The 20529-nt window shown below is 33.3% G+C and overlaps 1 protein-coding gene across 2 annotated transcripts; it reads left to right on the top strand.

Annotated features, from left to right (window-relative positions):
* Positions 1–13414: 13414 nt before the first annotated feature.
* On the top strand, positions 13415–18047 carry LOC132044427 (trihelix transcription factor PTL-like). Of its 2 annotated transcripts, XR_009412182.1 has the most exons (3): positions 13415–14108; positions 15111–16026; positions 17878–18047. XR_009412182.1 is itself a non-coding variant. In XM_059434904.1 (2 exons), the coding sequence occupies exons 1-2, from the start codon at positions 13663–13665 to the stop codon at positions 15946–15948; spliced, it is 1284 nt and encodes a 427-aa protein (XP_059290887.1). In that variant the 5' UTR covers positions 13416–13662; the 3' UTR covers positions 15949–16151. The 2 variants fall into 2 exon arrangements, 1 of the variants encoding a protein (XP_059290887.1); XM_059434904.1 differs by lacking the exon at positions 17878–18047 and having other exon boundaries at positions 13416–14108; positions 15111–16151.
* The last annotated feature ends 2482 nt before the right edge of the window (positions 18048–20529 follow it).

Here is a 20529-nt window from a genome sequence, read left to right as displayed (position 1 = left end):
CCCCTCATCTAAATAGAGTTGTTGAGAGAAAGCACAGACACATTCTTCAGGTTACAAGAGTAATTAGGTTTCAGGCTAATATTCCAATAAGGTTCTAGGGTGTTTGTGTCCAAGCTGATGTCTACATAATTAATAGGTTTCCAAGTACTGTACTCAATGACAAAACCCCTTATGAAAAACTGTATAATAGACTACCTTCCTTAGCTCACTTAAGAGTCATAGATGTACATGTTTTGCTAAAATAGTGCAATAACAGGATAAACTAAAGCCAAGGTCCAAACCAGCTATCCTCATGGGATATGCCGAAACTCAAAAGGATATCTTTTATATGATCTCACTAATCATTTGTTTTTTGTGAACAGAGATATAGTATTCATGGAGGATGTATTTCCATTCAAAGTGCAGAAGCAAAAAACCTCACCTATTTTTCCTATCACAAAACTACAAATGGACAATGTTGATTCACAAATATAGCAAATGTACAGTTCAGAGTTAATTATAAATATACCACACTTACTCAATCATGAAGGTGTGGAAAACTCAGCCAATGAGATAGAAGGACAAGCAATTGAACCAGAACTAAAAAAATTTCAAGAAATGTTCTAAGATATTCAGGCAGATCAAGAAAACAACAATGATCACATGGCTGCAGATCCACCTGTAGATCCAATCATCCAAGAGGTCATTCTTCAACCTGATATAAATAATCATATAGATTAACCAACTCAACATAATGAGGTTGATCATAGAAGAACAAGCAGGGAAAGAAAGCCACCAATTTGGATGAAGGATTTTGTCTCTTTAAACATCCAAGAGATCCCATATGCAGTTTCAAAATATCTGTCCCATGAAAAGTTGACACCTAAATATCAAGCTTACTTAACAAAGATGTCAGCTATTACAGAACTAAAGAACTTCTCAGAAGCAGTTGCAGATCCAAGATGGAAAAAAGCAATGCAGAATAAGATAGATGCTCTAGAAAGCAATACAATACTTGTAAATTTGTACCTCTACCAGATGGGAAGAAACCAATTGGATGCAAATGGATATACAAGATTAAGTACAAATCTACAGGGGAAATTGAGAGACTCAAAGCAAGACTAGTTGCTAAGGGGTATAGTCAACAAGAAGGGATAGATTACCAAGAAACCTTCTCACCAGTTGTCAAAATGAAAAGCGCGTGAGAATTGTTCTTTCCTTAGCTGCTCAGAAATAATGGCATATACACCAAATGGATGTGTATAATGCTTTTCTCCAAGGAGATCTTTATGATGAGATTTATATGGAGCTTCCACTGGGATTTAAGAGCCAAGGGGTGAATCATGTATGCAGTCTCATTAAATCTCTATATGGGCTGAAACAAGCCCCAAGACAGTGCAATGCAAAATTATTTGAAGCACTGATGAAATTACAGTTCAATCAAAGTGAACTGGATCACTCCTTGTTTATCAAGAAGACTGCAGATGGTATGGTTGTTGTGTTGATTTACGTGGATGACATGCTCATTACTGGTGGTTCTCTGAAGGTCATTAAAGAAACCAAAAGAAACTTACAACTAGCATTTAAAATGAAGTACCTAGGAGAACTTAAGTACTTCTTAGGGACTGAGTTTGCAAGGTCAGAAAAAAAATATTGATGCATCAGAGGAAGTATACTTTGGAGTTGATATCTGAAGCTGGGCTAAGTGGTGCAAAACTAGCAGTTACTCCAATAGACACCAACAGCAAGTTAACTACAAAGCAGAGTCTGAAAAAATTCATGATCCCTTGACTGATCAAGGAGCCTATCAGAGGCTAATTGGTAAGTTACTCTATCTTACAATGACAAGACCAGATATAGCATTTGGAGTTAAATCTAAGACAGTTTCTACAACAACCAAAAGCATCTCATATGGAGGCTGCTTTAAGGATAGTAAAGTACATTAAAAATCAGCCTGGACAAGGCATATTGTTGTCAAGCAGTCCAAACACAATTATATCTGCATACTGTGATGCTGATTGGGCATCATTCCCTTACTCAAGGAAATCTGTGTGAGGCTACTTAGTAAAGCTAGGAGATTCATTGGTGTCATAGAAATCAAAGAAACAACCAACTATATCCAGAAGCTCAGCCGAGTTTGAATATAGAAGTGCAGCAATAACAGTTACTGAGATCATCTGGTGCTAGGACTGTGAAGGAATTGGGAGTTGAAGTCAAATTGCCAATCAACATCTTCACTGATAGCAAGTCTGCAATATATACAGATTGCAGCAAATCCAGTTTAACGCGAAAGGACTAAGCATATTGAGATCGACTGTCACTTTATAAGGGAGAAAATAACACAAGGCTTGGTGAGTACCAAGTATATTCCAACACAAGATCAACCTGCTAATTTGTTGGCCAAAGGTCTCAGTCCACTACAACATCACTATCTATGCTCCAAGCTAGGAATTCAAAACATTTTTTCAGTTCCTAGCTGGAGGGGGAATGTTGAGAATAATAAAGAAGGAGTCACTTAAGTATAGAGGCCAAAACAGTCTTTGTACAAGTTAGTTAATGAGTCATGTAATTAGTTATTAGCTTCACATAATTAGTTAATTAGTTAAGATATTATCTCCCCTTTTACTGAGCTGTATATAATTCTTCTTTAAACTGCTTTACTTCACCACTATTTATAGACACAACCGGTTCAATCTCTCTGAATTTTTTCAAATTGTACTTCCCCTAAGCCAAACATTTTTCTTTACAAAAACCCGCGCTTACCATGGCAGTCACTGTATATCCGAACCTTAAAATTTAACAATGATGTTAAACCTTTGAAAGTACTGGTCAAGTGAGTTTCTGAATAACATGTACGTTAGGATTACAACAACCTAAAAAAAAAAAAAAATTGCTCGAAAGTTGAAGGAGAAAACGATCCATTGTTCCGTTGAATTAAATAATATAGAAAACGAGGACGCGATAATAGCCAGCTAAGTGAGTAGGGTATACTTTCCTATTATGCAAAAACAACATAGCCACCTCCCACTGCTTTCAAAAGTCTTACCCTTTTTGATCTATATATCGACTTTCAATGTCAGGTAGTGGGCCCTCAATTATGCAACTTTATTGTTATTTTCAGAGCACCATCTCTGTACTATAATATTTTAAATTTCATTTCAACTTCAACTCATAAATATGGAGAAAAGGTGAGGGAGGAGGGGAGGACTGAGTGAGGGTTGGGCTGCCCGCGGTTGTGGGATTTGATTTTATTGAAAAAGCTTTATGAGAAAAAAAAAAGAAAAAAAAGAGATAAGGATTAAAAACACACTTCAACAATCACTTCTTTTTAGGGCTGGCATAAATATCAAAAATCGAAAATCGAACTGAACTTCAAAAAATCGAAACCGAAAGAATCGAACTGAACTAGTTGGGTTCCGTGTTCGGTGTCTACCTTCAAAAAATTAAAACCGAAATAGCCGAACCAAAGTTTGATAAAATCGAACCGAAGAACCGAACGCCCACCGTAGTTTATTCTCTTCTTGACAAGTATATTCTCTCACATTTGGTGAGAGCTTGGAGAAATTAGGAGTTGTATTGATGTAAAAGCTACTCGAACTAATTTTTTCTTAGTCATTTTAATTATGTTGCCATTACTTGGTAGGACTATATTCTGTGAAATGAACTTAGAGTTGACATACTCTTAGGTTGATTATAGTTTTTTACTCTTGCAAAGCGTAGTTATTCATTTTGTAATTGATTTCATTATTTTCATTATTAATAAAAAATTCGCTAAGCTCGCTGCTCAGTGGTATAATATTAGTTAATAAAAATTTTCGAGCGGAGGTCTATCGGAATATTTCAACAAACTCGAACACTTTATGGGTTACGTTTTCAAAAACTTTGGTGTTCGGTTTTTAGAGTTCGGTTCTTCGGTGTTTCGGTTTGAATCAAAATTTAATACATTATCCAAAAAAATTAAAATAGTCCAGGCCCATTAAGTTTAAGCCCAAAAAAGACCCAATTGTAACAAGCCCTCTTTTGCTTTTGTATCCCTAATTTTCCACTTCAGTTGAGAAAATCAAATATCCTTAACAAAGGAAGGTGACTAGGATGTGTCTTTAGGATTAATGTATGTCCTTTATGTGTTTTCTTAGTTATTCTTACTGTATGTATATAACACCTAGTAATCCTATATCATGGTTATAATTTTTTGTTCTTGTGTATCCTGTTTGTTTGATTTTGATTTCAATTTATCAGTTTTATGTTGCTTTTGAGAATATGAATTAGTGTAAATGGAATTGCTTCTAATATCATATAAAAAAAAAACGAATTGAAAAAATCGAAACCGAACCGAACTGAACTTCAAAAAACTGAAACCGAAAAAATCGAACCACACTAGTTTGGTTCGATGTTCGGTGTCCACCTTCAAAAAATCGAAATCGAAATAGCTGAACCAAAGTCTGATAAAACCGAACCGAAGAACCGAACACCCACCCCTACTTTTTTTTGTGTTTCATATTTGAACTATCCAAAGTGAGACTTTCCTATCTAAATTATCACCAAAGAGTTAGCAAAACACACCTCGACTTATATATGATGGTGCGTGTACTACACTCTCTTTTTTTGTTTAAAAATCGTGCCACGTGGCACTTCAGGTGAATAAATAATTCTACCTTGGCAAAACTAATTGTCAGGTTAAAAGTTAATTTCACGTGGATAATCTGCCCACATTTGCAAAAGACAATGTTCTTCCTCATTTTGACCAGAAAATATGACCAATGAAGAAGATGAAATTAAACAAAATGGAGAAATCTGATTAGCTCTTACAGAAGATGAAAATGAAGAACAAGGCTGATAATGAAGAAGAAATAAATGAGAAAATCTGCACAAGAGAAGAAGAAATGAAGAAAAATGGTTGAGAAATCATGAAGAAGTAGGGGGAGAGCTTAGGGTTTTAAAGAATTAGTTGAAAAATAAAAAAAAATAATGAGTCAGCTTATATATAGCTGTTACATATGCCAAATAGACGAAATTTTTTGAGAAAATTATGCTTCATGCGCATTTTGGTGTTTGAGGTCAAATATTTAGTCTAGTTAGCGTTCAGGTGTGTTTTGCTAACTATCTGGTGATAGTTTAGATAGGAAAATCTCACTTCGGATAGTTGAGGTATGAAACACAAAAAAAAAAAAAAAAAAAAAAAGTGATAGTTGAGGTGTGTTTTTTACTCTTGTCTAAAAAAAAAAAAAGTTTAGTGATAGTATTGTTTAGTGAAAATTTGAAACTTTGAAGGACAATTTGACGGCAAATCTGAAAGGCAATGATATATTTGGACTCGTAGGGTTATGGATAACCTGAAAACGTTATCAATTTCGACTTATAACTTCTTACAAGATGAAGGGCCTCGAAAACTAGGCACACGGGCTTTTGGGCATGCATACAAAAGAATGGACGTATAAGTGTCCCAAAAACCGTCTTTGACTGACAAACGTTTTCGGAAAGAGTTTAAAAAATATATACATAGTACATACTATCAGATCATTTAAAAGTTAATTATAAATAATTTCATAGCATGCGTCCTAGATTGATAGAAATAACCTGCAAAATATTATGGTAAATGATTTGTTACAAAATCTGAAATTACATGTTGATAATACTAAGTAAATTGTTTCACGTTTGGTAATATATAATTTGGTAATATATTAAACTAGTCATATATCGTAGGCAGTTGAGGAGCCACTCTTTGCCCGCGGTGTCAATTGGCATCCCTTAGTGGAAACACTGCATAGATAGGTAAAAAATACAATATATTTTATAAATGCATGCATATATACTATATGTTGACTTCTCTTATCTTTTTAGTTATTTTTTCTTTATATTTTAATACCTCTTGATAAAAATTCTGACACCGTTATTGATCATAGGCATGCATGCCATGCATGAAGAAGATAAGAGGAGTGCTGCAGGATCTGATCAGCAAGTACATTATCCACATATTTATCACTACATCATTCAATTGCATGGATGTAATGTAAAGACCCTTTCTCTTCAACCACAAGTCATCAGAGACGTTTCTCTGTTCTACCAGTACTACCATTTGTCCTCATCTGCATACAATCGTTGAAAATTGAACATCAGACTCACAAACACATAGATGAGCAAAGGTAGCTCGGAGTACTTAACTTGCGAAGCTAGAATTCTAGTTACAAATTCAGCAAAATCATATAGCTTTAGCCAATACTTGTAATTGATGTTAAGAAATTCGCTTAATAATTAGAAATAACTCATTTAGAACTTAGTAAATTGCTTTTTTTAGATTCTAAATTTATAAATTCAAAATTCTGGATCCATCTCTGTTTCCATTCATGTGTCTGATAAGAGGGAGACAAAGGTAGCTTGGAGTAGTAAACTTAGGTGGTAGGTACTTTTGATCCGCCGTGGATTTTGGACGGTTTGGATTCTTCTAGCAAGTGGGCACTGCCTTTTTTACTTTCTAATCGACAGTCACAAGTCATATATATATATATATTAATTTGTCTTGCTAATGTCCACGGGTAGAATTTTGATATTTGGTTGTGATTCTTCTGTAGAGATGTTATTTGGAGGTCTTAATTTGTAGTCGCATATTTCGAGCAGTGAAGAATGGCTCTTCTTTTTGTAACTCTCACTTATTCTTAACTTGTTTTGCTATAGTTGGTACTCTATTTGTTTCTCCTTTACTCGTTGCCTTGGTACAATAACTGTTTGAACTTTTATGATTCTAGATAAGTGCGAGTTTGCATTAAATTCATATTTTATTATTCGCTTTTTAGCGTACGTCCATTGGATATTCGATCTAATTTTGTGGAATGTGATGATCGTATATATCATATTATCAATTGACAACAGAAAGAAAAGTACTTTTTCAAGCTGAAAGTTGAATTAATTCGTGATGATTTTCAATCAAGAACGATAATTATTACCAGTTCAATATTCATCACTCAACCCCAAAACAAATGAAAGAACTTGTTAGGATTGATTTATATTCTCTTAAATATGACTAGCGACCCAATTTTTTAATTAGTTCCCAATTTTTGGGAATGACATTGACTGAACTGTAAGGAATCTCAAATTGTCCCATTTCAAATAGTTTAGGAGCAAAATTGGTCATTTTCCATTCGAGTAGGAGCAACCGTTAGTGGGAGGACATTTTTAGCTAGCTACTTCATTACTGATAAATGTATTTTGTGCTAAAAACTAAGAAAGATAACTATCTCATCTCAAGTAGTTTAAGAGAAAAATTGACGTTTTCCCTAATATAAATTTGAAAACAAGAAAGTTTATTGATAGAGGTACTCATATTGCTATAGTTTATTTTGGAGAAAATGGCCAAATGAGCCCCCAACGTTTGACCGAAATCTCAACTACACACCAAACCTTTACATGCGTCCTATGACCTCCCTAGTCATTTTAAAAGTGGAATAATTTGCTCCCTGAAACACTATACCTAGATTTAATATATGTTGTGACATACAACGCCAACCCAGATTTGACACATGTATTTTCCCTTTAAATTTAGTTTTTATTACTTTTTCCCTCATTCTTCTTCTTCCCATCATCTTCCACCGTTTTTCCACCATTAAAACAATTTCAGAACTTTTTTCCACTATTAAAATAATGGTAAAATTCAAACTTTTAGGAAGCTTGAAAGAGGCGAAATGGAAAATAGCGACAAGTTCTGTGTATCTGCTAACAAACCCATCTGATTCACCTTGAAAAGAATCGATTTTGCCGATGAAGATGAAATGGGTATTAAGAAAGAGTTGGAAATGGAGACATAGTAGGTTGAATTTTTTTAGAATAGTTGATATTTCGGGCATTAAAGTTGTTGAAGGTTTGATTTTTCCATCGGTTGTTTCTTTGCCTCTCCAATTTCAATGTTCAATTGATTTTCCAGTTGCAATTCCAATGTTCAATTGAAAATATTTAATCAATTAATCATCCATAACAATTAATCAGAGAGAGAAAAGTAGCAAAAACTGAGCAACAGTCAATGCCGGAACGACTGTGAAACGAGCAATTGTTGCCGAGTACTTATTTTCTGGCAATCGTCGGATTACTTTTTTAGCTAAACCTGAAAATAACCAAGACCACAACATATATACAAGTGAGAGCAACATCAAACAAGAAACAATCGATTTTAATGCTTGTCGTCTGAAAACGCTAAGAGATTTGTCAGAGAAGATGAGATAAAGTAATGGTAAGACAGTCACGGTATTGATTCAACGGATTTCGCCGGAGCAACGCCGGTATAGCACGAAAACTGAGCAGATTTGGAGAAAAGATCTGTGGTGAAGGAGGTGGTGTCACCGGTTATAATGGTGGCGGAGGAGGTGGTGGCGAGGTGATAATAAAGAGAGAGAAACAAATATAACAAAAAATATATTTGGTTTATAGAAAAGTATTATAAAAATAATTTTTTAACATTTTTTGGGCTTCTCGCTTTCTTTGAGAGAGTGTGATATTCTTTCCCTGCCACATCAGTGCCCGGGGAGTAAATAATTCCATTTTAAAATTATTTGGTGTGTAGTTGGAATTTCGGTCAAACGTTGGGAGCATTTGGCTGTCGGGATCGAAAAAATCAGGGCGTCATGCGGAAGCTAATAGTTTGCAAACCTTGAACGATGATAAATCAGACAACAAAGAAAATATACTAAAAAGCGTAATATTATAATATGGTTTGGTCAAGTAACCTACATATTAAAAAACTTAATTTAAAAGAAAGCATTAAAAACTATGGAGAGAATAATCTCCCCATAAGCAAGACTCTTTAGTGACTACATTGTGAATGCTATTGTGTTTTGTTGTATGAGAGAGACTCTTCAATTTATAGAGGTCCAAAACCTTTTTCTCTAAGAAAAGGACTAGCCAAATATGGAAGAGAATTATATTTTCCTTTCAGGAAAAGTAAAGCTATTATGGTTATACTTTAACTTTCCTTCTAGAAAAGTAAAACTCAAATATGGTAAGAAAATCCGGGCAAAACCCTAACAAATCTCCCCTTTTGGCCTGGATTTTCTTGACAAAACTTGATCCCTCTTCTTCACATAATCTCCATCACTGCTGCTTGCCATGGTTAAAAATATGTTAAAAATATTATTGGTTAAAAATGGTTTAAAAAAATATTTTGTTTTTATTTTTAATGATACACGAGGAATGTTAAAATATGGTTGAAACTTCTTCTCCACATGTAGTTGTCCGGATAAAATCTTCATTATCATGAAATTGGCGTTGCAGCTTGATTTGAATCTGCATTGAACCTGTCTTCAATCTCTTTCAACCATTGGCTCTGATAACATTTGTTGAGATCGAAAAAATCAGGGCATCATGCGGAAGCTAAAAGTTTGCAAACCTTGAACGATGATAAATCGGATAACAAAGAAAATATACTAAAAAACATAATATTATAAGATGGTTTGGTCAAGTGACCTACATATTAAAAAGACCTAATTTAAAAGAAAGCACTAAAAACTATGGAGAGAATAATCTCCCCATAAACAAGACTATTTAGTGACTACATTGTGGATGCTATTGTGTTTTGTTGTATGAGAGGCATTCTTCAATTTATAGAGGTCCAAAACCTTTTTCTCCAAGAAAAGGACTAGTCAAATATGAAAGAGAATTATATTTTCCTTTCAGAAAAGGTAAAGCTATTATGGTTATACTTTAACTTTCCTTCTAGAAAAGTAAAACTCAAATATGGTAAGAAAATCAGGGCAAAATCCTAACATTGGCCTCTCGTTTATTTTGCTTGACTTACTTTAGATCTATTAGTTTGTACTATGTCTGCATACCTGTATGTTCCTACTAGAAGGTAAGCAAAAACAAAAATAGAGGTACTAGATATATTGTTAAGAAAGTTTATTGTTGATGTTTTACGTGACCGGCTAACAGTAACAGCAGTGTAAATTAAAGGCAATACCCCAAAAAAAGGTAAATTAAAAGTGTAATCGACATCAAATGTGTAAATCAAAGGGAAAGAAGGGCATTATGTAGATCAATAAAGTACATCAAAGTATCATAGTACTAACCAGTGGTCCCTGTTTCAATTTAGGTGACATATTTTTTGTTTTTAGGGCAAAGGTGCAAATATACCCCTCAACTTTACGATTTAAAGTATTTATATCTCTCGTTATAAAAGTGGTGTATATATATCTCCGCCATTACAAAATGACGCAAATATACCCTTTTCGCAGACGGAATTTTAAAAAAATAATCATGTAGGTTATTTTTTAATTACAAAAAATGCCACATGACTTTAAAAAAAAGTCTACCCATTTTTTTTAGTAGAGATACTTTTCTAAAGCCACATAGTAATTTTTTTTCTGGTGGGTCGAGTCTAGTTCATTTTAAAAAAATGGGTAGACTTATTTTTTTAAAGTCACGAAAATATTTTTTAAAACAAACTAGACCCGACACACCAGAAAAAAATTACCATGTGGCTTTAGAAAAATATGGCTACTAAAAGAAAATAGGTAGACTTTTTTTTAAAGCCATGTGACATTTTTTAAATTAAAAAATAACCTAAATAATTTTTTTTTTAAAATCCCATCAACGAAAAGGGTATATTTGCACTATTTTGTAAGGCAAAGGTATATTTGCACCATTTTGTAATAACAAGGGTATATATATATACACTACTTTTGTATGAGGGGTATATCTGCTCTAAATCGTAAAATTGAGGGATATATTTGCACCTTTGCCCTTGTTTTTATAGTTCAACAAGATTATCACCATGTAAACAATTTAATCTTATCGTCCAAAAAAAATATATCGTCCTCATCAGCCCTTGTATATATATCTTGTTTTGGGTTGTTGTTTGTAGGCGTACATGGTGGCCTTGTCGGCCCGTTTAGATATATATATATATATATATGTTGGGATGATCCCATTTCATTGAGATGATTGCTATTCACATATTATTCAGAGTTCGGCCTTGTCGGCCTGAGATGTTATGATTAGTTTACGGATTGGCCTTGCCGGACCAGATTGTTGGTATGTATGCCTAGACTTCATGAGCTACAAATGGTAAGCTCGGGGTCAACTAAGACACCGGGTACCCAGATTTAGGGCGTGAGAAACTTGGTATCATATAAAAGAATATGTGAAATTTTTTCCACCACTAAATTATATTAATTGCCGATTCAATGGACAATTTTGGTTCGTTAATTACTTGCGTACTTAATTTGTGCGTCAAAATCTTATTTGTATGGTAAACTCTACCACATAAAATCAGACGGAGGAAAGTATAGTGGTACTATATATAATTCTTTCCTCAAATTCATTTTATGTGTTGCAGTTTAATTGAGAGTTTAAGAAAATAAAAGAGACTTTTTAATCTTGTGATTTTAAACTAAAATATGTATAATGCACTAAATACTCTTTAAATAACGCGACTCTAAATATTCCATGTAGGATGTTGGTATTGAAAAGACACTATACGTAAAAGGTAACATGCATATGCTTTTTCCCCTTAGTTTTGTTGTCCTCTTTTGTGTGATAATATACAAGATTACAAGGATACTACCAACGTAATTAAGTAGGCGTTTGGACATGCGATTTCATCTCATAAGATAAAATTTCAAATCATCCAAAAAGGCATGATTTGAGATTTCAAATTTTCTAAATGTAAAAGTTGACTCATAAGTTTATATTTTGTAAAAAAAAATTCATAAGTTGGTAAATATATTTACCGATACCATTTATATCAAAAATTAAAAGATCTACAAGTTGGTAGTATATTTATAACAAAGTTACTCTTACCAACCATGTTGGAGGATTATATTAAAGAGTAGTTACATTACAACTTATGTTCAATTTTCCATTTTATTGAACTAAAATTTGATCAATTGATGTTGTATTTTTTAGAAAGGCCTTCTAGTAGCGTATTAATTTTGTTATGAACTATGACTTGCTCATTTGGTAAGATTGTATAAGAATTGAATTTTTTTTGATGGTTTTCACAACTTGTGGGGTTTTTATGTCCATAAGAAAAGATACAACTTAAAAGGCGTTTGGGCATGCGATTTGAAACCACGGTTTGAAACCATGAGTTGAAATCAGTGTTTGGACATGTATTTCATCTCATGGTTTCACACCATGGTTTGAAACCCCAAATCATCCAAAAAGGCATGATTTGGGATTTCAAAACATGATTTCAAAAATTTTAAATATAAAACTTGACCCATAAGTTTATATTTTGTAAAAAAAGACCCATAAGTTGGTAGATACTTTTAACAATTACTCCCACCAACCATTTTACCAACCTTTATTTATGTCTACCGTGTGGGAGGATTATATTAAAGAGTAGTTACATTACTATTCATGTTAAATTTTCTTTTTTATTGAACTAAAGTTTGATCAATTGATGTTGTATTTTTTAGAAAGGCCTTCTAGTAGCGTATTAATTTTGTTATAAACTATGACTTTCTCATTTAGTAAGATTGTATATGAATTGAGAATATTTTGATAGTTTTCACAACTTGTGGGGTTTTTATGTCTATAAGAAAAAATACAACTTAAGAAATTCAAATTGCATGTTCAAACGTGGTTTCAAACCATGTCCAAACGACTTTTAAATTGCATGTTCAAACATCATTTTATCTCATGATTTCAAATCATGTCCAAGCAGCCCCCTAAGGCTTAACTATATAAAATAAAGGATCTTGACTTACCTTCACTTGATCATCAGCTAGCCCCAAAACCCTAACCATTTTCCTGGATTTCTTTTTCTTTATTAATAATAGGAAAACAAAAATTGGAGATGGACAAATGCTGAATTTATCTATGATTTATTATTTTCTCTGTCCCAATTTATATGACATATTTTCCTTTTTACTCATTTCCAAAAAGAATGACGCATTTCCTTATTTGGCAACAATTTAACTTTAACTTTACTCCATCCGTTCACTTTTACTTGTTCAGTATTTCAAAAATAGATTTTTTTCACTTTTACTTGTCACTTTTAGCATATCAAGAAAAGATGATTTCTTTTTTCCCATTTTACCCATAGTATTAATTATTCATTTCAAATCATCTTTCCAATTCATTAAAAATATGCACCAATTAATATGAGTATCATAGTAAATGAATCATTTCATTTATTATTTCTTAAGGGGTGTGCAAATTCCATAGTGGACAAGTAAAAGTGAACAGAGGAAGTACCTTTTACGCTTAACGAGATGCTCTATAACCACACAAATATATTTGACTTGTTTTACACTTTAAGATTCAAAAGTCTTTCTTTATTTTTAAACTCCGTGCTCAGTCACTAATCACATAAATTGGGACGGATGGAGTAATACATATTCATGTACATCTAGTCTCCAGAGAGCGACAGAAAAAAAGAGTGAAGAAGCTTTTACATTGCAGCTGCCGTGAACAGGGAGAAACGGGTCCATATATATTCCTTACAAGTTTCTTTTTATATAAACTCAAATACTCAAAGTTTTCTTTTTTCCTATAAGGACACGATCCGGGTCAGCCGCTTCTTTCATCATCGATCTCCTCTTTTCCTCCCTACCGTTCCAAATCCTAAGTAACTTTTAAAAAAAAAAAAAAAAAAAAAGAATTGACTTTAAAAGTTCACTAATTTTGACTCTTTTTCTTCCATCTCTTGCTTGTCTTGTTAAGCTTCAACTTTTTAATTACGTATTTTTTTCGGAAATGGATGATCATCAGTATGGTATGATGGATCTAACGCAGTACATGAATGGAAGGCCTCTATTTGCTACCGTTCCACCACATCTAACACCAGATTATTTATGCGGTCAGCACCAACACTTCGAGATGGTAATGCCTAGTACTACTACCACCGTCCCACAACATGACAACTTTCCTCCTCCTCCTCCTCATCATCATCACGAGTTTCTTTGCGATTCCAGCACCATGGCAGCTGCCACTACTAGAGCTAGTGTCAGTAGTGGTGGTGGTGGTGGGTGCACGTTAAGCGCGTTGGAGGTGGAGGGTGCTGGTGGCTCACATGGCGGTGATGGTGGAAATGGGCGGTGGCCAAGGCAAGAGACACTTACACTTCTTGAAGTTAGATCAAGACTTGATTCAAAATTCAAGGAAGCTAATCAGAAAGGTCCTCTTTGGGATGAAGTCTCTAGGTACCTCTCGCAAATGCTTAAACCTAATTCACCCCTATCTCTCTATCTATCCGTCTGTTTATCTTTTTAAGGCTTTTAATCACTAATAAAGAGTCCAGTGTATATGTACTTTCCATACACAAATTGTGTGACAATTTCTAAAAGCTTAAGTTATTATAGACTACGTACGCTTTGAGTTATTACTTAATTACTCCTATATTACTAAGTATGAGGAATACCCAATTTTCAAATTGTTCAGAAACATAAGTTTCTTTTGTGTGAGGGTTTTCTGGATAGGCAGCATTTGTAAGCAACCTCATCAGTGAATTAATTGGTTACTATTTTTGTGTAAGAAAGTGACAGTACATTGAAGTTCAGTTGGAGAATCAGGTGTTATTTTCATCTTTATTTCGTCAGTTATGCTCTCTGATCATCCGCACATAAGTTGAGAATGAGTAGGCCTATTAATTCAAGACCATATTTTTTATTTCCTTTTGGCTTAAAAAAATGGTAGGATCTTTTGGAAGGCCAAGTGTCTATATGCTGCTTCCATCAATATCACTTGAAGTTGGACAATTTGGCCATTTAAACTAGGGTTCCTTTCCTACTACACACATAAGTGTTTCATTTTATATGACAGTGCTTTTTCTTTTTTAATGTGTTCTAAAAGGAATGAAACCAATCAATCCGGATCAAACAGTTTTTTAAGGTTTTGTTTGATTTTTGATTTTTTGTGAAGACCTCTAAGAGAAATATAATGATCCAGTTTATAACATTTAAGGGTATACTACTTTAGTATGTGTGAAAAGTCTTTATTTATTTCTTAATTAAACTTTGCGTTCAGTTAAACACCTTCAAATAGGATAAGACAGAGGAAGTATTAAGTACATTAAAAAAGGGTCTGGTGCACCGGTGCACCTTAAGAGGTGTGATGTAGACAACCTACCTAATGCAGAAGTATTAAGTACCTTAATACTCTATAATCTTGCTAATTCATTTCTTCTGTGTTTCTTGCAATCTTAGGATTATGTCTGATGAATATGGATATCAAAGGAGAGGAAAGAAGTGCAAGGAGAAATTTGAGAACTTGTACAAATACTACAAGAAGACTAAAGAAGGGAAAGCTGGAAGACAAGATGGCAAGCATTATAGATACTTTAGACAGCTTGAAGCTCTCTATGGTAAAACAAGCAACACAATCTCAGAAATCAACCATGTTAATACCACCTTACATTACCATCAAGAAGGTCATAATTTTCATCATCATCAGGGTCCTAAGCTCTCCGACAGTCTTATCTACAGTCTCTCCGATTCTTCTGATTCTGATGCTACTAATTCGTCTGACGATAGTAATATGGAAAATGATTCAAAAGGAAAGAGGAAGAATAAGAGAAGGGGGAAAAGGAGTTGGAAAGCTAAGATAAGAGACTTTGTGGATATACAAATGAAGAAATTAATGGAAAAACAAGAAGTTTGGTTAGAAAAAATGATGAAGACAATTGAAGATAAGGAACAAGAGAGGATTTTAAGGGAAGACGAATGGAGGAAAAAACAGGCAATTAGGATAGAAAAAGAGCAGAAATTTTGGGCTAATGAGAGAGCATGGATTGAAGCGCGTGATGCTGCTTTAATTGATGCATTGCATAAATTAAATGGAGAAGATAAACTCATGAAGAGCAGTAATAATATCAATGATAAAAATGGTTCAATGTTCTTTTGCAGCAAGAAGCAAAAGGACATGAATTCATTGAGCTCATGTTATTATAATTTCCAGAAGAATGAAGAAGGGAGATTATCATATTGTGAAACATCAAGACATGTATCAAATGTTCATGAAACAATTGATGATGGGCTGTTTTAGCTATCTACTTAATGGGAGATGTTGACGACTTATTGTAGTTTTGACATTCAGCACAAGAGATTAAAAGTTTCTTGAAAGGTAAGTGGTTTAAATTTGACTATGGTATTTTTAGTATTTTATTGAGGATGCTAGCTAACTTTTGTGTGGAATTTAGAGGGATTGAAGTTAACTGATCCTTGGAGTTTAGATTTGGGTCTATTAATATCTTTAATAATTTCCAGATATTCTTTTGAGATTTCTTAATTTCTCCATATGTTGGTCTGATGTGCCTAATTTTTCTTCATTATCTTCTCTTTAATTTGTTCGTTTCCTCCTGGCTTCTAATTGGCCGCTTTGCTAATCATCTAATTAAATCATCAGATGTGTTCTCTATTTATCAATGTCTTGTATAATATTTCTTTTTGTTTGCTGAGTTGAACATGCTGAAAGAATTTGGTTCCTTTTTTGTACGAGGTGATTCTGGTAACGAATTTAGCCCTAATTCTATTGACTTCATAGCGGTGAAACACATTGGTTTGACAGACCAGTACGTACTTAATGAGACAATAATCTATTGGAAAATATCTAATTTCTTGTAAGTACCATGATTTCTTATAATCGTAGTTCTATTATCCAACCAATGCCAGATATATATATATATATATATATATATAGAGAGAGAGAGAGAGAGAGAGAGAGAGGGAGAGAGAGAGAGAGAATTTTTTATTTATTTAAGTGGTTAGCAAGGGATCTGAGTACACTGACTCTATCATATGCATGAACTAAAATTTTAAGCCCTCTTCACATTAGTCCTTTATGCAGTTTTATTTTTCTTATTTTAGAAAGACTAAATAAGACATGAATTCAAATTATTTTACTTTCTTCTTTTATTCCCAATCAGAAAGAGGGTTTGGGAGTTGAGTATCTCGCTGTATATATAAAGATCAGACTTATATTCTAATCTGCTTTTATGCAATAACTAAATACGTTTCTTAAACAATTGACTGTCTAAGTATGTTTGGGGGTTTCTCATCCCGTGTTCTACTTGCATTAATTTTGATTCGGCCCAAAACCACTAATTTTGATTCGTGATACGATTAAGTAAAACCTATTAAAGTGAAAGAAAGATCATGCATACAACACGAATATTGATACATATTCCAATCAATTAAACCGCTTAACTATGATAGTTGATATGGCTTGACTCAACCATTCATGATGGATCCTTCATTTTTTTTAAATTTTCGAACTAGCCTTAAAAGTCTGATAAAGACACTGCGTCAGATCTTATCCATCTCACGACAAGGATAAAAGAATCTTATCCATCTCACGACAACTGTTTGAGTTCATATAGAAAGATCATGCATACAACACGAATATTGATACATATTCAGTTCAATCAATTAAACCGCTTAACTATGATAAGTTGATATGGCTTGACGTAAAAGTCAGTGCAGTAAATTTTTACACATTCATGGTATGGATCCTTCATTTTTTTTAAATTTTCGAACTAGCTGTGCAGGGCTTGTAAAAGTCTGAAAATTGGGTTGCCATATTTAAGGTCAGAGATGAAACCTCCTTCAAAATATAAACATGGTCAGATTTTCCAATTTGGATAAAGAGGTGAAAACTAGACATGTACCAGTACTTTGTTTTCTCAGTTACTTGTCAAATCAATGGCATCACCATGCATAAAATTTCTTGTTTTTATTTTTATTTATTTTAGTCGTTTAAAATTTGTATATAGACTGGTTTAATAACTTGTTTGGACTGAGGGTAAATTGTCTTGGAGAATTTAGAAAACATTAAAAGAAGATAATATATTTCATGAAACAAGAAACATATAGAGAATAAAATGTGGAAACTGGTTGATCAGATTTGCCATTTCTGGTTCTTGTGAGTGGCCTGGGGAAGCTTCTTTATTTTTACTCTCCATGCATATTGTGGCAGTGTGCTGGCCACAAGAAGACTGATCAGAAACGCTATCAGTAAATTCAGTAATACTAAAAGACAGTTCGAGCTAATTCTGCCACGTCTTAATACTACTCAGAAACTCTGTACGCAATAGTTTCCTTCACTATTTATCTAGGTTGCACAAAGGAAACCGACAAACCGCATCAAATTGATAATTTGAATCGAATCGAGAAAAAACACCGACTACTGATTTGATTTTAAAAAGAAAAGCCCGAACAATATTGTTTTTATTTTAATTTTTTATTTTTATTTTTTTTAAAGGGGAAATGGGAAAGGGGATTAAAATGTGGGATTCGAACCCTCACCAACAAGAAAAAAGTTTGATAGCTAACTAACTGAGCTACTAGATCCTACTGTTTGGTTTTAACTAATTCGTCGATGATAGTAATATGGAAAGTGATTCAAAAGGAAAGAGAAAGAATAAGAGAAGGGGGAAAAGGAGTTGGAAAGCTAAGATAAGAGACTTTGGGGATATACGAATGAAGAAATTAATGGAAAAACAAGAAGTTCGGTTAGAAAAAATGATGAAGATAATTGAAGATAAGGAACAAGAGAGGATTTTAAGGGAAGACGAATGGAGGAAAAAACAGGCGATTAGGATAGAAAAAGAGCAGAAATTTTGGGCTAATGAGAGAGCAGGGATTGAAGCGCGTGACGCTGCTTTAATTAATGCATTGCATAAATTAAATGGAGAAGATAAACTCATGAAGAGCAGTAATAATATCAATGATAAAAATGGTTCAATGTTCTTTTGCAGCAAGAAGAAAAGGACATGAATTCATTGAGCTCTTGTTATTATAATTTCCAGAAGAATGAAGAAGGGAGATTATCATATTGTGAAACATCAAGACATGTATCAAATTTTCATGAAACAATTGATGATGGGCTGTTTTAGCTGTCTACTTAATGGGAGATGTTGACGACTTATTGTAGTTTTGACATTCAGTTCAAGAGATTAAAAGTTTCTTGAAAGGTAAGTGGTTTAAATTTGACTATGGTATTTTTAGTATTTCATTGAGGATGCTAGCTAACTTTTGTGTGGAATTTAGAGGGATTGAAGTTAACTGATCCTAGGAGTTTAGATTTGGGTCTATTAATATCTTTAATTATTTCCAGATATTCTTTTGAGATTTCTTTCTCCATATGTTGGTCTGAGGTGCTTAATTTTTCTTCATTATCTTCTCTTTAATTTGTTCGTTTCCTCCTGGCTTCTAATTGGCCGCTTTGCTAATCATATAATTAAATCATCAGATGTGTTCTTCATTTATCAATGTCTTGTATACTATTTCTTTTTGTTTGCTAAGTTGAACATGCTGAAAGAATTTGGTTCCTTTTTTTGTAAGAGGTGATTCTGGTAACGAATTTACCCCTAATTCTGTGGACTTCATAGCGGTGAAACACATATCATATGTATTTTATTTAATTTTGCAAACGATCATAAACATTTCTACACATTGGTTTGACAGACCAATACGTACTAAATGAGACAATAATCTATTGGAAAATATCTAATTTCTTGTGAGTAACATGATTTCTTATAATCGTAGTTCTATTATCCTACCAATGCGAGATATATATATATATATATATATATATATATATATATATATAGGATCTGAGTACACTGACTCTATCATATGCATGAACTAAAACTTTAAGTCCTCTTCACATTTGTCCTTTATGCAGTTTTATTTTTCTTATTTTAGAAAGACGAAATCAGACATGAATTCAAATTATTTTACTTTCTTCTTTTATTCCCAATCAGAAAGAGGGTTTGGGAGTTGAGTATTTCGCTGTATATATAAAGATCAGACTTATCTTCTAATCAGCTTTTATGCAATAACTAAATATGTTTCTTAAACAATTGTAAGAGCAAAATAACTGTCTAAGTATGTTTGGGGGTTTCTCATCCCGTGTTCTACTTGCATTGAGGCCCACCACTAATTCGGATTCATGTCGTGTAAAACCTATTAAAGTGAAAGACACTCTGTACCAGAATTTTCATACCCAGGACTCAATTTTGATACCTTTGATTAAGGATAAAAGAATCTTATCCATCTCATGACAACTGTCTGAGTTCATGTAGAAAGATCATGCATACAACACGAATATTAATACATATTCAGTGCAATCAATTAAATCGCTTAACTATGATAAGTTGATATGGTTTGATGTAAAAGTCAGTGCAGTAAATTTTTAGACATTCAAGTCAGTGCAGTAAATTTTTACACATTCATAGTATGGATCCTTCATTTTTTTTTAAATTTTCGAACTAGCTGTGCAGCGCTTGTAAAAGTCTGAAAATTGTGTTGCCATATTTAAGGTCAGAGATGAAACCTCCTTCAAAATATAAACATGGTCAGATTTTCCAATTTGGATAAAGAGGTGAAAACTAGACATGTACCAGTACTTTGTCTTCTCAGTTACTTGTCAAATCAATGGCATCACCATGCATAAAATTTCTTGTTTTTTTTTTTTTTTTTTTTTTTTCAATCGTTTCACATTTGTGTAAAGACTGGTTTAATAACTTGTTTGGACTGAGGGTAAATTGTCTTGGAGAATTTAGAAAACTTTGAAAGAAGATAATATATTTCATGAAACAAGAAACAAATAGAGAATAAATTGTGG

The sequence above is a fragment of the Lycium ferocissimum genome, unplaced genomic scaffold (genome assembly GCF_029784015.1).
Source record: "Lycium ferocissimum isolate CSIRO_LF1 unplaced genomic scaffold, AGI_CSIRO_Lferr_CH_V1 ctg45, whole genome shotgun sequence".
Lineage (NCBI taxonomy): Eukaryota > Viridiplantae > Streptophyta > Magnoliopsida > Solanales > Solanaceae > Lycium > Lycium ferocissimum.
Note: the sequence above shows the minus strand (reverse complement) of the source record. Positions and strands in the feature narration are given on the sequence as shown.

Excerpts from the sequence above, each read along its gene's own strand:
- LOC132044427 (XM_059434904.1), top strand. The coding sequence starts at position 13,663 with ATGGATGATCATCAGTATGGTATGATGGATCTAACGCAGTACATGAAT. Across the intron at positions 14,109-15,110 it reads CTTTGGGATGAAGTCTCTAG|GATTATGTCTGATGAATATG; the intron begins GTACCTCTCGCA and ends TTGCAATCTTAG.